Below are 20,628 nucleotides of genomic sequence, written 5' to 3' on the forward strand. Positions count from 1 at the left end.
GATGCCCCTAATCCTATAGAGACTGGATGCCCCTAATCCTATAGAGACTGGATGCCCCTAATCCTGTAGAGACTGGATGCCCCTAATCCTGTAGAGACTGGATGCCCCTAATCCTATAGAGACTGGATGCCCCAGGGAAGGGGGATGTGAGGGATAGGGTGGATGGGAAGAACTCTGGGAGGGGGAAAGAGAGAGGAGCAGCATTTGGGATATAAATAAACAAAATAATTAGTTAATTTAAAACAAAACAAATCTTCAACCTGATCCCCAGGCAGAGAACTGGGTCTGGCATGGTCCTTTGAAACCTCCAAAGCCCACACCCTGTGACACACTTCCTCTAAAAAGGTCACACCCCCTAAGCCTTCTCATCCTATCAAACAGTTCTACTCCCTGGTGACTAAACATGCAAATATATGACCCTCTGAGGGCCATTCTTATTCAAACCACCATAGGTGGGAAGGCTCTTTTTATTCTAAAGCAGGTTCTTCCCCTTTCCTTACCTCTATTGATGCTTGGAGTTCCTTCAAATAATGTTTCAGATCTTCAGCACACATTCTTTTTAATTCATACATCCTTAGACGTGTCATTGAACTAGAATCTGATTAAATTACATTCCTTCCTAAGAACTGGTCTTTATAAAGGATGGTGAGGAGAACCATGAGGTCACCTTACTTGTCTGGGGTTTATTTATTGGCTCCTTAAATTAAGTGAGATTCTCTTCTTCACTGAAATACCCCTGAGGAATGGATTCAGTAGATCCTTATCAATGAAATGAGAGACCACATCAGAATTCTTGTTTTGGAAGAAACATTTTTTGTTGTTGTTTGACAGATTCTCAATATATACCCCCAAATACCTGGAACTCTAATAATAGCCTGAACTCTCAGTCCTCTGGCCTCAGCTTCTTGAATGCCGTATTACCAAGTCAGGGAAACATCATTCTTAAACAGAGAATCTCTTAGTGATAGACTAAGAAACGAGATGGTATCTAAAGTTAGCCCTCTTAGACTTCCAGTTTGCAGATCACCTAAAGTAAAACTGTAGTCATGGGCTGTACACATGGCTCAGCAGTTAAGAGTACTTGTTGCTCTTTCAGAGGACCCAGACTTGGTCTCAGCACCCACACAGTGGCTCACAGCTTTGGATCCAGGAAATCTGGTGCTCTCTTACAGCCTCTGAAGGCACCAGGCATATACATGGTACACATCTTAGGTGCAAAACACTCATGCACCTAAAATAAAAATAAATCTAAACGCACACACAAAGTAGTTGCAAAGACCTTTCACTGGACAAGTAAATGAATTAAAACATTTCCTTTCCTATTTCTGATAAACCCACATCATCTAAGATTTTTAGCTGCATTTTTTTCCTTCTGATTTAGAGAAATTTTAGTGCAATACTTAGAACCTGATTGACATTCTCTATGTGTCAGTCAAATATACAGGGTTTTAGGAAGGGAAGGAACTCCTAAGGAGTTATTGATGAAATAAAACTGCCAATTAATCAAAGCCTGGGTGTTTGGTAGTTTGGTATCTATTGATATGATAAACATCATGACCAAAATCATTTGGAGGAGGAAAGGGTTTATTTGGCTTACACATCCTAATCAGTTTTATCACTGAGGGAAATCAGAACAGAATTCAAGCAGGAGGAACCACTGAGGGAAGATCCTTACTGACTTGTTCCCCACTGCTCACTCAGCCTGATTTCTTATACAACTCAGAACTACCAACCCAGGGTTGGCCCTCCTACACCAATCATTAATCAAGAAAACATTCCCACAGACAAGCTAATGGACCAATCTAATGGAGGCAATTCCTGGATTGACCTGTCTTCTTCCCAGGTGACTCTAGTCTGTGTCAGTTTGACAGAAGCTAATCAGCATACTGGGTTCCTAAAGATTTGTGTCTTTAATTCACTTTCTCTCTGCAGCAAGTGAGAGGGAACTTCATTAGGCTGCAGGCCTGCATCTCAGAGCTTCGCATGTTACAGGTAGAAGGTTGTCACAGACCACCTCACACCTTACTACCACTGGCAGTAGAGGACGGGCTCCAGCAGTTCAAACAGTACAGCAGTCACATGGGCTCAAGTGCTGCTCAGCCCCGTTCTTCCCTGGAGGTAAGAGACGCTGCTTTTTGCAACATGAAGCCATTTTCCCATTACCACCTATGTAGTGTTTCATTATTTATTATCCTTATGTTGTTCTGTTTTATATACATTGAATATCATTTTCAAGATGAAATGTTCAGCTAAGTACTAGTAGACTACACTATTTCCCTATCCCATGACCGTTTTCTTTTCTCCTCAGTACTTTGTCTTTTTTTTTTTCTTTTCTTGGTGAGTATGCATGTGTGTGTGTGTGGGTGTGTGTGTGTGTGTGTGTGTGTGTGTGTGTGTGTGTGTTACCCCAGGGAGTTACATGCAGTTGTAAGTTTCCCAATCAAGTGCTGGGAACTGAATTTCAATCCTATGAAAGAACACCAAATGTATTTGTACTTTTTAATTTTTACTTTATTTTCAATTAAGTGTGTATGGGTATATGCATGTGTGTGTAGATGCCCATAGAGACTAGAGGCACCAGAGCCCCTGAAGCTGGGGTTATAGGCAATTATGAGCTGCCTGCTGTGGGTGCTGGTTCAAACTCAGGTCCTCAGGAAGAGCAGTACAAGTTCAGAACCATGGAGCCATCTCTCCTGCTCCAACAAGAGCTCTTAACTGCTGCCACCATGTCCTCAGTGTCACCTACTCAGCTCCTAATATGCAGAAGGGCATCAAGAGAAACTGGAAAACAGAGACCAAGGTGAACTGTAAGGAAAAACTGAAATAAAAATGAAATGTGAATACACCTGCCCAAGATATTTGGGATTTGCAAGGTGAATGTTAAATTCCCTAAATTGGCTCTGTTTTATATCTCTCTGCCTGTCTGCACCACACACCCTGAATGACGCTTGCTGAGATCTGCTCCACCCGATCTGCCTGTGCAAGCGATGATGCAGGAACGGAGCAGTAGGATGCTGAGTTCCCTGCAGTCATGGCAGATCCACTGAGCCACCACAAACCAGCCTGATCTAAACAACCACACTGATGCAAACAGAGGCAGCTTGAGTTCTGGTAGGACAAACCATTTCGAGCTAAAATGGCAAACAGTAGCCCAGGCAGGACCACATCAGAGCTTCAGTTTAACCCAAGTTGGGGCTCCCAGTACTGTGGATAAAGTATCTCCATGAGTTCAGGCCAACCTCATCTACATAATGAGTTACAGGCCATCCAGAGCTAAATAGTAAGACTATCTCCAAAACAAACAAACAAATCAGAAATCCAACCATTCTTAACAAGAATGTGTAACAACTGGGCAGTGGTGGCCTCACCGCCTTTAAACACACTTGGGAGGCAGAGGCAGGTGGGTTCCTGAGTTCGAGGCCAGCCTGGTCTACAGAGTGAGTTCCAGGACAGCCAGGGCCACACAGAGAAACCCTGTCTTGAAAAAACAAAAAACAAAAACAAAAATAAAAACCAGAAAACAAAAAACAGAATGTGTAGCAAACCAAGCTTGGGAAATTTAATCATCCAGTGCACACGAAGCAGGTATGGATAAAAACTACACAAATTCTATTCCATGTGGAGGGCTGGGGCTGAAAAATGAAGGCGTGCTGACATCTACTGGACACTGAGCAAAAACTCAACCCAAACGCTAATAGGTATGTACTCCCATATCCACTGGGACACTGCATGCCCAGGAATCTGGTTTCACGGGTTTGAACTGGAGCTTCAACCCTCAAATCTCCTGACAGTTTGCTACAGGAGACATTACAGGGACAAGAGGACTCAATAGTATCTTGTCAAGGAAGAAATCTTGACTAATGTTATATAAAATACATATGATACATGTTACATATTACATAATACATGTGGAGGGTCATTGAACTCAGAGGTTTATCCATGTTGGGCAAGCACCATGTGGTTTTTTGTTTGTTTGTTTGTTTTTTTAAGATCTTTGGGTTATATAAGTATCTCTCAATAGTTTTGTGTTGCCTCATTAGGTTTCATAATTACTCTGTGTTCCCACACTCATCCTACTGTGGGCTCTCTATTATCACCTTCTCTCTCTCTTTCCTATGCCTTCTCCCTTCACCTCTTAGATATAATTTTCTGTGGCTTCCTTAAACTGTTGATCCTAATAATACCCCAGCTTCATTCTTCCATCTGTTTCTCTCAGTTGCTTTAATACTGATCCCTGTCCTTCCTTGGCCTGTTTCCTAGCCTTAGTATTTAATAGCTTGGTGCACATGGCACTATCCTTGTTTCTTTGTATCCCAATAGCTACTAAAGTTAAAAGACTGTTTCTAAATATTATGATATTTACACATGTGGTGGCTCCTACAGTTAATAGTCTATTCTTGGAGTGGTGTAGTGGATAGTACCCAACACCATGCTATAAGGACTGGGGATTCAGCTACTAAATCACACCACTCATAGTGGGAAGGAATCATAACTCAGCTTCAATAGTCCTACTGAAGCATTGCAAACACTTCAACTGGAAAAATGCAGCTGAATTTTTAAATCCAACCAATGGATTAACCCTAAGTACACAAGTAACAATGAAGAAATACAACAGACAATGGAGTGCCTCTGAAAAATGTCAATTATCCAGTGAGGGATTCAATGAAAGTGAATCAGATGAAATCCCACACACAAAAAAAAATTAAAAGAATAATCATAAGAATGTGTAATAAGCCAGAGAATAGTGGTGCACACCTTTAATCCCAGCACTTGGGAGGCAGAGGCAGGTGGATTTCTAAGTTTGAGACCAGCCTCATCTACAGAGTGAGTTCCAGGACAGCCAAGACTACACAGAGAAACCCTGTCTCGGAAAAAAAAAAAAAAAAGACACAAATATGCTTCTAATAGGAGCATCCAAATAGGAAATATACCATAGAGATGGTCCACACCAATGCCTATTGTAGCATTATCCACAATAGCTAAATTATGGAGTCAGTCTAGATGCCTCTCAACAAAGGAATGCATGAAATGTGATATATATTCAAAATGGAATTTTGTTCAACCTTAAACAAGAAAACCTCTTGTTACATTCATTTTCCTAAAAATTGTGTAACAAGAGATTATCTAACTAAGTGAATTAAGTCAGATTCAGAAGGACAAAAATCACATTTTCTCATTTGTGTGTCTTGGGCTTTATACATATATATAAAATCATATTATACATTACATAAAATAATAAAGTAAAAAAAAACTGACTCATGAAATGAAGAGAACTAACATGAATGAAAAGGAGGAGCAAGGGTTAGATTCAGCTTCTCCAAAACCATTCAAGATAAAAAGATGATATTTAGTATTAAGAGGAAATAATTCATCAAGCTACAGTTTGTGTGAAATTGTACTTGAGGAAGATGAGAAGAAAGAAAATAGTATCGGTTAGAAATGTGTATCTATAGCCAGGTAGTAGTGGTGCATGCCTTTAATCCTAGCACTCAGGAGGCAGAAGCAGGCAGATATCTAAGTTTGAGACCCTCTTCGTTTACAAAGTGAGTTCTAAGACAGCCAGAGCAACACAGAAAAAAAAAAAAAAAAGCAAGCAAACAAACACAGGAATGGAGGGAGGGAAGAAGGAAGGGAGGGAGGGGAGGAAAGAAAGACAAGAAAGAGTGTGTATGTATCTATGCTTGAAAAGTAAAGAGCAGGGGTTGGGGATTTAGCTCAAGGCCCTGGGTTCAGTCCTCAGCTCTGAAGAAAAAAGAAAAAAAAAAGTAAAGAGCATCCATCAAGAAATAAATAAGTGAAAATAAATGAAGATATATCTATTAGTCTTAATTCATGAAACACATGGCATTGTGTTCAAAATAGCAACAGCATGTTAGTTGTTCACATTTAGAAGCAAGTGAAATGCATCCGTGATATAAAGGAGGGGAGAAAATTCAAGACTGTTGTTGCATGCCTGAGAGTTCTAACCCATGCTGGTCTCACACTTGCTATGTAGTTGAAGATGGTTGTGAACTTTTGATTCTTCTGACTCCACCTCCCAGGTGCTGGGATAGTAGGCATGTGACACAATGCCTGGCTCAAAATTACTACTTTAGCATGATTAAACTACCTGTAATATAGTATAGTGTCATTTGAAAGTCGACTTGGATGGCTCATGAATATATATTGCAAGCTCTGGAATAGTCATTTTGAAAATATGTGTGTGTGTGTAGATAGATAGATAGATAGATAGATAGATAGATAGATAGATAGATAGATAGATAGATAGATAGATAGATAGATAGTTGGGGTCCATGAGTCGCCCACAGATCACACAAACACCTATCTCAAACAGAAATGGTTTGTTGAACACACACCTTAAAGCTGATCGATCAGGGTCATAGCTGAGGGATATGGCATTGAACACCTTTTTCTGTCAGCTTATAAAGTAAAACACACACACACACACACACACACACACACTTCAATGAGCTCATACTCAGGAAGTATGCCCCAGTAGTCTGCTGTAACTCAAGCCATATTAGATATAATAGTTCATATTGACCTTTAACTTGATAGGTCCTACGTAAAGCTTTGTGGAATTTCTTAAGATTAACAAGCCTCATACAGAACATAGCATATAGAACATAACACAGTATGTGCTCAGCATGACCCTGCTCTGAGTCAAGCTATTTTTCTGTGTCAATGACTGACTGCCAGGCATTTTACAGCAACAATATGAAATAGCTGGCAGGCATGGAACAAAATGGCTATAGCTATATGTATGTATAGATAGATAGATAGATAGATAGATAGATAGATAGATAGATAGATAGATAGATGGATGGATGGATGGATGGATGGATGGATGGATGGATGGATGGATGGATAGATGGATGGAGAGAGAGAGAGAGAGAGAGGGAGAGAGAGATGAGAGAGAAAGAGAGAGAAAACCTGTGGGCTAAAACTAGGAAAGAAAATGAAATTATAGAAGCTGCTTAACTAACATCAGAAGTATGGCAATGTGGCTCAAGGTAGAGTGTGTTCCAAGCATGCAAAAAGCCCTGGGTTCAATCCCCAGCAGAGCAAAGATAGAAAGGGAGAAGAGAGAGGAGAATGTGAAGCAGGAAAAAGGTCATGTGTGAAGAATATAAAATAGTGAAAATGTAGATGAGTCAACAGTGTCAGTAATTACTTTGAATGTTAGTAACTAAGGAACACTCATTTAAAAAAATAGAGAATGGACTGAAAGAAAGATTATGTTTTGTCTCCAAAAAATCCACACTAGAATTGCTCAGCAGGGCTGGTGAGAGCAGGGCTCAGTGGGTAAGAGCACCAACTGCTCTTCCGAAGGTCCTGAGTTCCGAAGGTCCAGCAACCACATGGTGGCTCACAACCATCCATAATGAGATCAGACGCCCTCTTCTGGTGTGTCTGAAGACAGCTACAATGTACTTACATATAATAAATAAATAAATCTTTGGGCCTGAGCAAGCAGTGACAGCGAGCGGTGTTGACCGGAGCAAGCAGAGGTCCTAAAAAGTCAATTCCCAACAACTAGATGAAGGCTCACAACTATCTGTACAGCTATTCATATATGTACTCATATACATAAAATAATAAATATATCTTTTAAAAAAAAAGAAGAATTGGCTCAGGCAATAAAAGGGCTTGCTGCTCAAGCTTGAGAACCTCAGTTGGATCCTTGAAACCCACACTGGAAGGAGAGAACAACTTCTGAAGGCTGTCCTCTGACCTCCATTCTTGCACCATGGTACAAATACATGGACACACACACACACCAATAAGAAATAAATAAATAATTTAATTTTTAAAAGAATTCCATATCAAGTAAAAGATATATAGAAATTAAAAGTAAGCGTGTGGAGAAAAGCACACCAAGCAAAGCAAGAGGAGTTAGTTGTATTTATTTCAAACAAGGAAATATCAAGGTGTAGAAAGTCATCAGAGACAAGGAAGAATATTACACAATCATAAAGAAATCAGTTATTCCAAATGACATAACAATTCTTTTATGTTTTGGGTTTTAACATAACAGTTCTTTTTTACTTTTTATTTTTTTACTTTTTTATTTTATTTTTTAACAATTTGGGTTTTTTAAATATTTATTTATTGTAAGGTGTGGTAGTGTATACCTTTAACCCCAGCACTTACAAGGCAGAGCCAGGTAGATATCTGTGGGTTTGAGACCAGCCTGGTCTATATACTGAGTTCCAGAACAGCAGAGCTACATAGTAAGACCCTGTCTCAATCTCCCCCCAAAATTTATTTTTTGTGTATGGTGTTTTGCCTGCATGTAATGTATACTACTTGCATGCTTGATGCCCAGAGAGGCCAGAGAGGGTGCTGAATCCCTTGAAACTGTAGTTACAACGGGTTGTGAGCCAAACTAGGTCCTCAAAAGAAAAGCAAAGATCAACAGATGGCTCCACCATGCTAACTGGAAACCTCTGTCCTCTGTCAGAAATAGACAGATCCCTTAAGCAGAAAAACCTTTAAGGCGTGACTGAACTCATTAGTCAAATCAAAGGACATAATCAGCATCTCAAGAATAAGTGTCATCCAAAAACAGACAAATGTTTAGTCTTCTGAAGCTCAAGTGGAACACACATAAAGGTTGACCACACGGTGGGCCATAAATAACTCCCTAGCAATTTCAAAGAGCAAAAATTATATAATGTCTGCTCTTAGAACACAGCTGAATAAAACTAGAAACCAGGTCCAGGTGTGGTGGCACACACCTTTAGTCCTAACACTCAGGAGGCAAAGGCAAATGGATCTCTGAATTCAAGGGCTATAGAGAGAGACCCTGTCTCAAACAAACAAACAAACAATAACAACAACAAAACAAAATAAAACAAAAACTAAAGATAGCTGAAAAGGACAAACAACACACACACACCATGAAGCAAAGGGGCAGGGGAGTACAAAAGTTAAAAAATATTTTGAACTAAGAAAAAAATGAGGATGGCTCATAGAGAGATAACTCTGTGGTTAAGAATACTGGCTGGGGCTGGTGAGATGGCTCAGTGGGGAAGAGCACTGAGTGCTCTTCGGAAGGTCATGAGTTCAAATCCCAGCAACCACATGGTGGTTCACAACCACCCATAATGAGAACTGATGCCCTCTTCTGGTGTGTCTGAAGACAGCTACAGTGTACTTACATATAATAAATAAATAAATATTTAAAAAAAAAAAAAAAAGAATACTGGCTGCTTTTCTAGAGGACCTGCGTTCAATTCCCAGCATCCATATAGCAACCCACAACTGTCCGTAACTCCAGATCCAGGGGATCTGATACCCTCACACAGACACATATGCGGGCAAAGTCAATGCACATAAAATAAAAATAAGTAAATTATTAACAAAAAAGAAAAACATAAAACACAGCTTCTAGAAATTTGGGAGACACAGTAAAATTCAAGTACTTAAAAGGAAATAGCACTGAATTAATATATTAGAAAAAATGTATATTTGATACTCTAAGTTTCCACTTTAGGAAACTAAAAATAGATGAGAACATAAAGTCCAAGTAAGCAGAAGAAGAAAAAAATAAGGATAGAGTAGAAATCAATGAAGTTGAAATTAGAAAAGTAAAAACTGGCTTTTTGAAGTGATCAATAAAATTGATAAAGCCAGATTATATGAGAGCGAAGATACGAAGTACTAACATCAAAAATGAAAAAGAAAGCATTGCTACAGATCCTATCACCTTAAAGGGATAATAAAGGAGCACTTTGAATAACATCATACCTACAGACTGGTAAAGAAAAAATAAAACACTTTTTTCTTCAAAAGATACACAAAATAATTAGCAACAACAACAAAACCCACTTGAGACCAATAAGCAATTATAAGAAGGTTTCAAGCTACAAAATCAATAATACAATACAAAAGTCTGTCATTCTCCTATATACATACCTGTATTCAATGGTATCTGAAATAAAAATAAACACAATATGGTTATAATAATCACATATCTATAGTCATACCTATAGTCACATACCTATAATCACAGCACTCTGAAGGCTGAGACAGGATTGCTGCTTGGGCTACACAGTGAGTTTGAGTCCAGTCTGGGCTATGGAGCCAGACCCTGCCATCAGAAAAGTAAGAGTAATGAAATAATATTGTTTATTATAACTCAATATAATATAATAATAAACTCAATAACTTTATATTAAATTATAAAAATTTATTAAAAAATTTATAAAATATAAAAATTTTTGATGAAAATACTAGAACCCTGGTCAATAAAATCAAAACTGTGAGAGTTGCGGAGATAAACTTGGTGGAGGAAGAAATGGGACGGAGAATGAGGCACCATAAGCTCCTTTGACTCCTTAAAGAGTCCTGATCTACTGACTGTACGTGGTGTATGATCTGACGTGGTTCACAGCACACTGGAGAGACAACACAAAGGGCCCAAAGCCAGGGTGGTGGCTGCTTCCTCTGTCTTCACAGAAATCTATCCAGGGGATTGGACCTCCCCTGCAGGCTCATGGACAGGCGAGTCAGATATGGCTAAACAACACAGGTTGCACCTTAATTTGCCCTTGAATAATAAGCATACCCTAATTGGCTAAAAAGCTAAATATAAGCTTGTATAATAAACAATAAAGTTAGATCTGCACTCTGATGCTGGGTTCCAGAGTCTGAATCCCAGGCATTAGTTAAACTCAATAAGCATATCAGAGAATTGTTTTGTGTATATGAAGAAACTGATTCTAAAATTGATTTGGAGTCCTGGGGATGTAACTCAGTGATAAAATTATGTATGTAGAAAAAGAAAAGCAACCCTAAAATTCATATGGAAATACAAATACTCCAAATAACAAAAGCAATCCTGAGCAAAGTAGGTGATACTGTAGGCATAACAACACCTGTCTTCAAACTGTACTAGAAAACCATAATATCAAAATAGCATGTTACTGGCACAAAACAGACATGTAGACCAATGGAATGCAGTAGATGCTTTAGAAATAAGTTCACATAGCTATAGCTATTTGATTCCAGACAAGGGTACAAAAACATATATTGTAGTAAAGATCACCTCTTTAAAAAATGGTGCTGAGAAATTTAAATACAAACATCTTGGAGATTAAAATAAGATCCTTTTCTCTCAGCCTTTACAAAAAATCAACTCAAAATGCATAAAAAACTTCATGTAGGAGCTAAAAAGTACATTAAAATCACAAGAGAAAAATGAAGTTTTCATTGTTTTTCCACAGAAAACACAATGATTTTCTGAGAAGATTCTAATAGCTTGAGAACACAAAGAAATGATAAATGGGTTATGTTGAATTTAAAGGCTTTGGCAGAACAAAAGATCAGCAGAAAAACACAAAATCAGAGAAAATCCTTTCTAGCTAGTTATCAGACAGGTGGTAAGTATCCAAAATATATAAAGAATTGGAGCTGGTGAGGTGGCTCAGTGGTCAAGAGCCTGACTGCTCTTCTGGAGGAGTGGGGCTGATTCCCAGCACCCACTAATATAAGTATCTGCAGTCCTAGGCAATACAATACCCTTTTCTGGCCCCTGAGGGCACCAGGCACAAAAAGTGCAGAGACATACATGCAGCAAAACACCCATACATGTAAGATAAAACAATGCTGATTTTGGGCTGGTGAAATGGCTCAGTGGGTAAGAGCACTGACTGCTCTTCTGAAGGTTATGAGTTCAAATCCCAGCGAGATCTGAAGCCCTCTTCTGGTGCATCTGAAGTCAGCTACAGTGTACTTATATATAATAATAAATAAATCTTTTTAAAAAAATAATGCTGGGGCTGGTGAGATGGCTCAGTGAGTAAGAGCAACGATTGCTCTTCCGAAGGTCATGAGTTCAAGTCCCAGCAACCACATGGTGGCTCACAACCACCCATAATGAGATCTGATGCCCTCTTCTGGTGCGTCTGAAGACAGCTACAGTGTACTTATAATAAATACATAATAAATAAATCTTTTTAAAAAATAATGCTGATTTTAAAGTTGAAAAATATCATACGTAGAAATTTTAAATCTTTTTTAAACATTCAGTATATAAAGAATTAAGTTTCAATGCAAATAATCCAAGCAATAAGCCAATGAGATGAAAAAACACTTCAAATGAAGGAGTGGAGATAAAGACCCTAAGAGACACCTCACCCTAGAAATCATACCAGTGGCAAGTAAGCATATGGAGAGATGATCCACACAGTATGTCACACCAACAGGAAGTAAGCCAGCAAGTGAGCACCACTACATTCCTGTCAGAAGAGCCACAGTCCAGAACACTCATGAAGCTGAGTGCGGGACAAGGATGTGGAACAACCGAAACTTTCACCTGTTACCAGCAGGAAAACAACTTGATGTTTCTGCAATGGTTACTGTTGTCACCTTGACAGGATCTAGAATCACTTAGGGGACAAACTTCCAGTCGTGTCTAGAAGAGAATTTCCAGACTGGATTAACTGAGGGAAAAATTCATCCTAAATGTGGGTGTGGCACCATTCCATAAATGGAGATCCTGGAGTAAATGAAAAGGAGAGAGCAAGCTGAGCACCAGCATCCATCTCTCCTTCCTGACTGTGGATGCAGTAAGGCTAGTCACCCCATTCTCCGGCCACCATGCTTTCTCCACCATCATGAGCTGTATCCCTTTGAACTGTAAGCCAGAATTTCTTACAGAATTCCTCCCTAGAGTTGCTTCTTGTCAGGTATTTGATCACAGCAATGAGAAACGTAACTGATACAGTTTCTTCCAAAATGTAAAAAATTTAACACACCATCCAACACTTACAGCTCTTATATTTGCCTAAAGGAGTTAAAGACTTTGCCCCCACACCAATATGTTTATAATTAAGCTCCATCCATACTTTCCAATCTTGGAGCAACACTGTTTTTTTTCTTAATAATTTTTATGTTTATTTTTTGAGACTTTCAAACATTCATATAATGTGTTTTGATCAAATCTGTCCCCACTTCTTCCCCTCCAATTACTCTCTAATCCCCACTACTACTTTTCCCTCCCAACTTCATATGCTCTTTTAAAAAACAAAAACCTCAAGTTTCATTTAAGGCTGCTTGTATGTACAAGGTTGTGGGACCATCTGCTGGAGTGTGGGCAGCAGCCTCTCAGGGGCCATGTCTCAGAAGAAAACTGACTCTTCCTCCCCCAGAGCCACTCTCCTGTCTGTGCTGGGATTCCAGTGGCTTGACCTTGTGAAGGTTTTGTACCTGCATTCACAGCCACTGGGATACAATGTCTCTAGGTAGATGTACGAATAACACATTGCGGTTCATCCAGACAATGAAATACTATTCAGCACCTAAACTAATGAGCTATTGAGTCACAAAAAGCCATGGAAAAACCTTAAATGTAGATTACTAAATAAAGGAAGCCAGTATGAAAAAAAAAATGACACCCTTTGTGATTCTAAATACACAGTACCCTGGAAAAGACAAAATTATAGAGACAATAGAAAAGGTGACTGATGAGCTAGGAATATAGTTTAGTGGAATATAGTTTATAGACTATGTGCCTAGCAAAGACAAGGGCCTAGGCTCAATCCCCAGTATTGAAAGAAAAAAGAAAAAAAGGTGTAGTGAGAGATGGGCAAATAAACACAGAGGATTTTTAAGGAAGTGAAACACCTTGTATGAAATATGTAATAGGTAAATATCATTGCGTGTTTATATAAACCCATAGAATGTACCACACACTAAGAGCTTGTCCAAACATAAACCAGGGGTTTGGGGCCATTGTGATTTGTCAACTTCTATGAATCACGCAGAGTAAATGCATTAACCTGGTAGAGGAAATTAATAAGGGAGAAGCTATGTCTGCATGAGGGCAGGGCGAGCATCATTGGGTCTCTTCTCAATGTTACTGTGAACCTAGAACTATTCTATAACACTGAAATATTCAGAAATAATAATAGCAATTGTGCCTTCATCTACATTTCTCTTTGCTAATTAAAAATGTCTGCACACAAAATAATTGCAAGTGCAATTGTCTTTCAGGGTCTCAAAATCCAAGGCAAAACTGATAATTAAAAACATTCATTTTGAGGGCATAAAAGATTCTAATTATACACCAATGCCTTAGTATTTCTTCAGTCCAACATTCTGGTCAAAGGTTAAGTACAGTTTAGAGTCAAAGGGGATGATTTCTCTGGCTCCATGCTAAGAAAACAGAATTCATCCTAGAAGGCACACCACTGGGAGATGAGCAATAGGCTCTCTGGGACGTAGTGTACATGCATGAGCAGAACTTAGGCTCCTCTAGTCTTCTGGGAAAGCAAAATATTCTGAGCAGAGGAAACACTACCAGTGTTTAAAAAAAAAAAATGTAAAGAATGAATAAGAAAAAGACTAGAGGGCCTGGAGTGAGAGGAGCCAGAGCAAGAGGGAGAAAGGGAAGGGAAAAATGAAAAAAACAGAAAGGAACAAAAAGAAAAGAAAAAGACTGGAACACATGTATGGCTTCCCAGTGGTCACTGTCTAGGCACAGCCTAGGAACTGTCTGGAATCACTGGGACAGACTTGTGAGGATTATCTGTCCTCTAGAATCTATCACATGACATTTGATTTGTACCACTTCTTAACCTTTTGATCAAGATCAAATGAAATTTTATTTGTAAGTTATATTTAAAATCTCTCTCTCTCTCTCTTTGTACTAAACACACCAGCTATTACCAAAGACTTAAAACAGATTGTATGTGCCTCACTCTGGATATCAAGAAAAGCAGGCATATTGATTATTTTCATGGATTTCATTTTAGATTACTGTCCTGACTTCTCAGCCTGGAAAAGAAGTGGTCAAAGAGCTGGAGGAAGGGTTGAAAGATATAAACCTACTTAGCGTCAGAAGACTGCAGGTCGTTGAGGTCACAAAAGGCATCCAGGAGCACACAGATTCACCATCTCCTCCTGAAGAACCCAGCAATGATGGTAAGAGTTCTTTTTGCTCTTTCCTATGCTTGACTTGACCTAGCAATCCTCCTGCCTCAATTTTTTTTTCTTTTATGTTGGGGCTGGAGCGGTTAAGATCACTTGTTACCCTTCCAGAGGATTCAGCACCCACATGGTGACATGCAACTGTCTGTAACTCCAGTTCTAGGGGATCGCATGCTCTCTTCTGGCCCTGGTGGGCACTGGTTATGCACATGGTACACAAACATACATGTAGACAAAACATCCACATGCAATGAAAATAAATAAATAAACCAATTATTTTTTAAAGGAAAAAAGGTAGAGTATAGTGGTCCACAGATGTAGTTAAGTATTTGGAAGCTGGAGGTAGGTTAGATCAGAAGTCCATACCACATGCCAAGTTTGAGGTCTTCTTGGGCTACATGAGACTGGGAGGGAGAAAGAGAGGAAGGGAGGGAGAGAATGGTCCAGATTTTTCAGAATTTTGTAACAGAAAGTGCTTAGAACAGTGCCTGCCTCAGATAAATAACATGTGCTGATATTAAGAGTAGGATAGAAGTATTGGTAGTGCATTTTAATATACCTGTTACTGAGAAAAATAAAAATTCTAGTAATTTATTGCTTTATTAAAAAATAAATGACCATCAAAATACTTTTCAGCTTAGAAGCCTCTCATACTCCCATAACCCATTGCACTGCTCTCCCACTGCACTGCACTCCCCGTTGCACTACTCACCTTTATTTTCGTACATTGCCCTCGGTTGTCTTGTCACATTTACACTGCATAGGCATACTCTGTGGCTTCTTGTTTTTAGCGTTAAGTTTAGCCCCTGACTTGCCCTGCTCTCTTCCTCAGTTCTCTCCGCTTCTCAAACAATTCTCTCTTTCATAAGTCTGAGATCTCAAAACTCTCACACAGTTCTCATGACCCTCCTTTTCTGCTTTTTGTCTATTTTTGCTCCTTTTCACTTTTAAAAGAAAATGAGGAAGCACTGGTTCAAGAAAAACCTATCTTCTTTCTTTGTGTGTGAGCCAATCCTGTATCTACAGCAAATTCCTATTGATCTTAATCAATTTAGGATCCCATAAATCCTCCTACTTTTAGCACCCAAGATTAACCTCATAGAAGAGCCATAAGGCATGGGAACAATGTTGCTCTCTTCTTTTGGGATTTGTTGTTGTTTTATCTTTCATTTGTTATTAGTATGTGTATTTGCACATATGTGTGTGCATATGGACATATGCATGTGGAAGTTAGAGGACAACTTTTGGGCATTCATTTTAGATTCTGCCTCGTTTCAAAGCAAGCTGCCTCTGGTTTCTGCTGTTCTGTACACTCCAGGATAACTGGTGTGCAAGCTTCCAGGCAGTTCTCCTGTCTGCCTCCTAAGAATGCTGGGATTACAGATGGCAAGCCATGTCTTTCTGTGTGTTCCAGGGATCAAACTCAGGTTGTTGGCTTGTGAGGCAAGTGCTTTTACCCAATGAGCTATGTTTCACCCCAGAAATAAAGTTTTGCTTTCCTGTTTGCTGCAGTGCTGGAGGTCAAAGTCAGTACCTTGCACCAAAGCAAATATTCTACTACTGAATTAGATCTCTATCTAACTCAGGAATAAATCTTGGGGGCTGGGAGATGATTCAGTTAATTAAGAGTATTTTTGCTTGTGGCAGTCTGAATGAAAATGACTCCCATAGGCCACTATATGTTGCAAGCTTAGTCCCCATTTGATGAATTGTTTGGAAAGGATTAGAAGTGTGGACTTTTTGGAGGTGATGTGCCAAGGCCTAGTCTGCCTGCCTGCCTGCCTGCCTGCCTGCCTGCCTGCCTGCCTGCCTGCCTGCCTGCCTGCCTGCCTGTCTGTCTATGTCTCTATCTCTCTCACCCCCTCTCTATCTCCCTCTCCCTGTTGCCTGTGGATCAGGATATAAAGCTCTCAGCTATGCTCCTGTGCCATGCCTGTCCATTTCCAACCATAATGGTCATGGACTCACCCCCAGGAACTGCAACAAGCCACCAGTTAAATGTTTTCTTTTATGAGTAACCTTGGTCATGGTGTCTCTTCACAGCAATAGAACAGTAAGTGTGATGGTTTGTATATGCTTAGCCCAGGGAGTAGCACTATTAGGAGGTGTGGCCTTGTTGGAGTAGGTGTGTTACTGAGGACATAGGCTTTAAGACACTAGTCCTAGCTGCCTGGAAGCCAGCCTTCTCCTGCACCATACCTGCCTGGACACTGCCATGCTCCTGCCTCAGTGATAATGGACTGAACCTGTACAGGTTCAGACCTGTAATCCAGCCCCAACTAAATGTTGTCCTTTAAAGATTTATTTATTTATTTATTTATTTATTTATTTATTTATTTATTTAATGTATATGAGTACATTGTAGCTATCTTCAGACACACTAGAAGACGGCATCAGATCCCACTACAGATGGATGTGAGCCACCATGTGGTTGCTGGGAAATAAACTCTGGACCTCTAGAAGAGCAGACAGTGCTCTTAACCACTGAGTCATCTCTCCAGCCCAATATTGTCCTTTTATAAGGCTTGCCTTGATCATGGTGCCTGTTCACAGCAGTAAAACCCTAACTAAGGCAGCAAGACAATGTTCTTCCAGCGGATTTGGTTCCTATCACCCAATTTGGGCAGCTTACAACCACCTTTAAATACAGCTCCAGAGGAACCAAGGCCCTCTTCTTGCTTCCTCGGGCATCCATATACATATGGCATACATTCACATATTCACATACATATAAATAATTTTTTCCATAAAAGAAAGAAATCTCAACAGGGATACTTGTCTTAATTATGGTTTTAGTGCTGTGAGGAGACACCATGACCACAGCAGCTCTTATAAAGACAAACATTTGAGGTTGACTTGCAGTTTCAGAGGTTTAGTCCATTTTCATCATGGTGGGAAGCATGGCAGCATGCAGGCAGATGGAGCGCTAGAGAAGGAGCTGAGAGTTCTACATTTTTGATTTTGTTTTTGTTTTTGTTTTTTTTCCCAAGACAAGGTTTCTCTGTGTAGCCCTGGCTGTCCTGGAACTCAGTCTGTATACCAGGCTGGCCTCAAACTCAGAAATCCACCTGCCTCTGCCTCCTGAGTGCTGGGATTGAAGGTGTGAACCACCACTGCCTGGGCAAGTTTTACATCTTGATCCACAGGCAGCAGAAGGAGATTGTGTGTCACACTGAGCATAACATGAACATAGGAGACCTCAAAGCCTGCCCCCACAGTGACATGCTAGGGATTGCTTCTAATGCTTTGAATTAATCCAGCCCCCCAAATCGGGAATCTGCATGTCCAAGCACAGAAGGTCCTTGTCCCCAATTGTTTGTTTGTTTTTTTTTAAGATTTGTTTATTTTATGTATATGAGTACACACTGTAGCTGTACAGATAGTTGTGAGCCTTCATCTGGTTGTTAGGAATTGACTTTTAGGACCTCTGCTTGCTCCGGTCAGCCCTGCTCGCTCAGTCCCTGCTCTCTCTGGCCCAAAGATTTATTATTATAAATAAGTACACTGTAGCTATCTTCAGACACACCAGAAGAGGGCATCAGATCTCATTACAAGTGGTTGTGAGCCACCATGTGGTTGCTGGGATTTGAACTCAGGACATTCGGAAGAGCAGTTGATGCTTTTACCAGCTGAGCCAACTCACCAGCCCTCCAACTGGTTTTTGATTGATCAATAAAGAGCCAATGGCCAATGGCTGGGTAGGTAGACTGAGGCAGGACTTGAGATTTGCTTGGGCTAGAAATCAGGAGAGAGGAAGGAAGCAGAGATCTCCATGACAGGGAAGAGAAAGCAGACCTAAAGGCCCTCGGACACGTGAGAATCGGGGAAAGCGGCCACACGGGCCACTTCCCCAGTTGGGTTTGGGGTAGCAGAGACGAAATATAGATTTTAAAAGACATTAATTCAGGAGTACCGGAGGGGAGTGTTTGCTAGCAGCGGGACAAGTTAGAAAGGCCTAGCCATTGAGCTAGTCAAGGCATATTAAAATTAACTGGCGTGCGTGTGTGTGTGTGTGTGTGTGTGGGTGTGTGTGTGTGTGTGTCTTTCATTTGAGAATCCAGAAGGCTCTGGTGGGTGGCCAGAAGCACAAAATGATTAGTTAAATTCACTTTAGTTGATACACTTCCTCCAACAAGGCCACACCTACTCCATCAAAGCCACACCTCCTAATAGTGCCACTCCCTATGGGCCAAGCATTCAAATACATGAATCTATGGAGGCCATAACTATTCAAACCTCCACCGGTACATATTATGGGACTTCTTGGGGGTGTTTAAAGCTTCATTGGTGTACCTTAAAGAAGTTAGATTTGGATGGAAGGAGCATGATGGTAGATAAAACATCAATATCATTAGGATTGAATTCAGTTCTCCCCAGAATTACCTACTAACTGATTCCAATCAAAGTCCTATCAGAGTTTTTTGTTGATTTTGTTTTGACTTGGTTTGGTTTTTGAAAAAAGGGTCTCACTGTGTAGTTCTGGATAGCATGAACTTGTGGCAATACTCCTGCTTCAGCCTCTTGAGTGCTAGGATTACAAATCTCTACTGCTGTGCACAACTTCATTTGTTGAGTTTGTTCTGAGGCAGAGTCTTGCTTTACAAAGCCTAAGTTATATGAAACCTAAGCTGAAAAATCACATTCTCCTATGTCAATTTCATAAATGCTCATCATAAATGAGATTACAGTTGTGTGCCACTATACCTAGCTCACTTTTTAAAATTAATCTGAACTAACCCTATGCAAGTGTGTATGCACTCACATGCTCATGTGCATGTTAAAGCTAAGTAAGGGTGTAAAGACGATTCATAAAGTTGTTAAATAAGACAGTATTGGAGGGGCTGCAGTGATGGCTCAGTGGTTAAGAGCACTGACAGCTCTTCCAGAGGTCCTGAGTTCAATTTCCAGCAACCACATGGTGGCTCACAACCATCTGAAATGGGATCAGATGCCCTCTTCTGATGTATCTGAAGACAGCAAAAGTATACTCACATAAAATAAACAAATAAATCTTTAAAAAAAAAAAAAAAAAAAAAAGACAGTATTGGAGTTTGTCATATGGCTCAATCACAAATCCTTTGTTTCATATGCATGATGCTCTGGGTTTAACACCCAGCACTGCAAAAAATATTATATAGCAACACACTGACACAGGAATAGACCATTTGTCCTTTCTAGAACAGATTATTGAACCCAGAAACAGAAAGTCACATGAAAATGTAATATGTGGTGTGGCTGCCATGGAAAAATAATGAAAAAAGATTAATGTAGTTACTAAATCATGCTAGAACAATCAGTATTCCTTCCAGGAAAAAGAGAAGTTGGATCTCTACTTTATACAATTTAAAGGTATTAAAAACCTAAATATGAGAGAGAAAATGTTTAGAAGAGAATATATAAGAAAAAAACTTAATGACTGTAGGTAAGGAGAAGGAAGAATTTCACAAATGAGACACAAAGTCTGCTAGCTACAGAAGATTGAATAAGCATCACTATATTAAAAGAAGAATTTCTGTTTGTCAAGAAGAAACCATGGGCAAAGGAGTCAGAAAAATCGCACCTACAACTCTAATTCATGCAACCAGCAAGGAGTCCCTGCCTGCAATACAAACATTGTGACATCATCACGAAGCAGAGCACCCCAGCCGAGCAAAGCAATGCTAATGAGGGGTGGGGGAAAGCAAGCCACTA

At 39.8% G+C, this 20,628-nt stretch overlaps 1 protein-coding gene across 2 annotated transcripts in view; it reads left to right on the forward strand.

Moving 5' to 3' along the window:
* Positions 1 to 20,628, forward strand: part of M1ap (meiosis 1 associated protein) — an 80,908-nt gene that overhangs the window by 18,342 nt on the left and 41,938 nt on the right. For both annotated transcript variants that reach the window (XM_031380889.1, XM_031380890.1), the window contains exons 3-4: positions 1,933 to 2,118; positions 14,763 to 14,931. In XM_031380889.1, coding sequence (XP_031236749.1) covers positions 1,933 to 2,118; positions 14,763 to 14,931 — 355 coding nt within the window. The remainder of the gene's footprint in view (positions 1 to 1,932; positions 2,119 to 14,762; positions 14,932 to 20,628) is intronic.

Source organism: Mastomys coucha, unplaced genomic scaffold (genome assembly GCF_008632895.1).
Source record: "Mastomys coucha isolate ucsf_1 unplaced genomic scaffold, UCSF_Mcou_1 pScaffold20, whole genome shotgun sequence".
NCBI classification, from domain to species: Eukaryota; Metazoa; Chordata; class Mammalia; order Rodentia; family Muridae; genus Mastomys; species Mastomys coucha.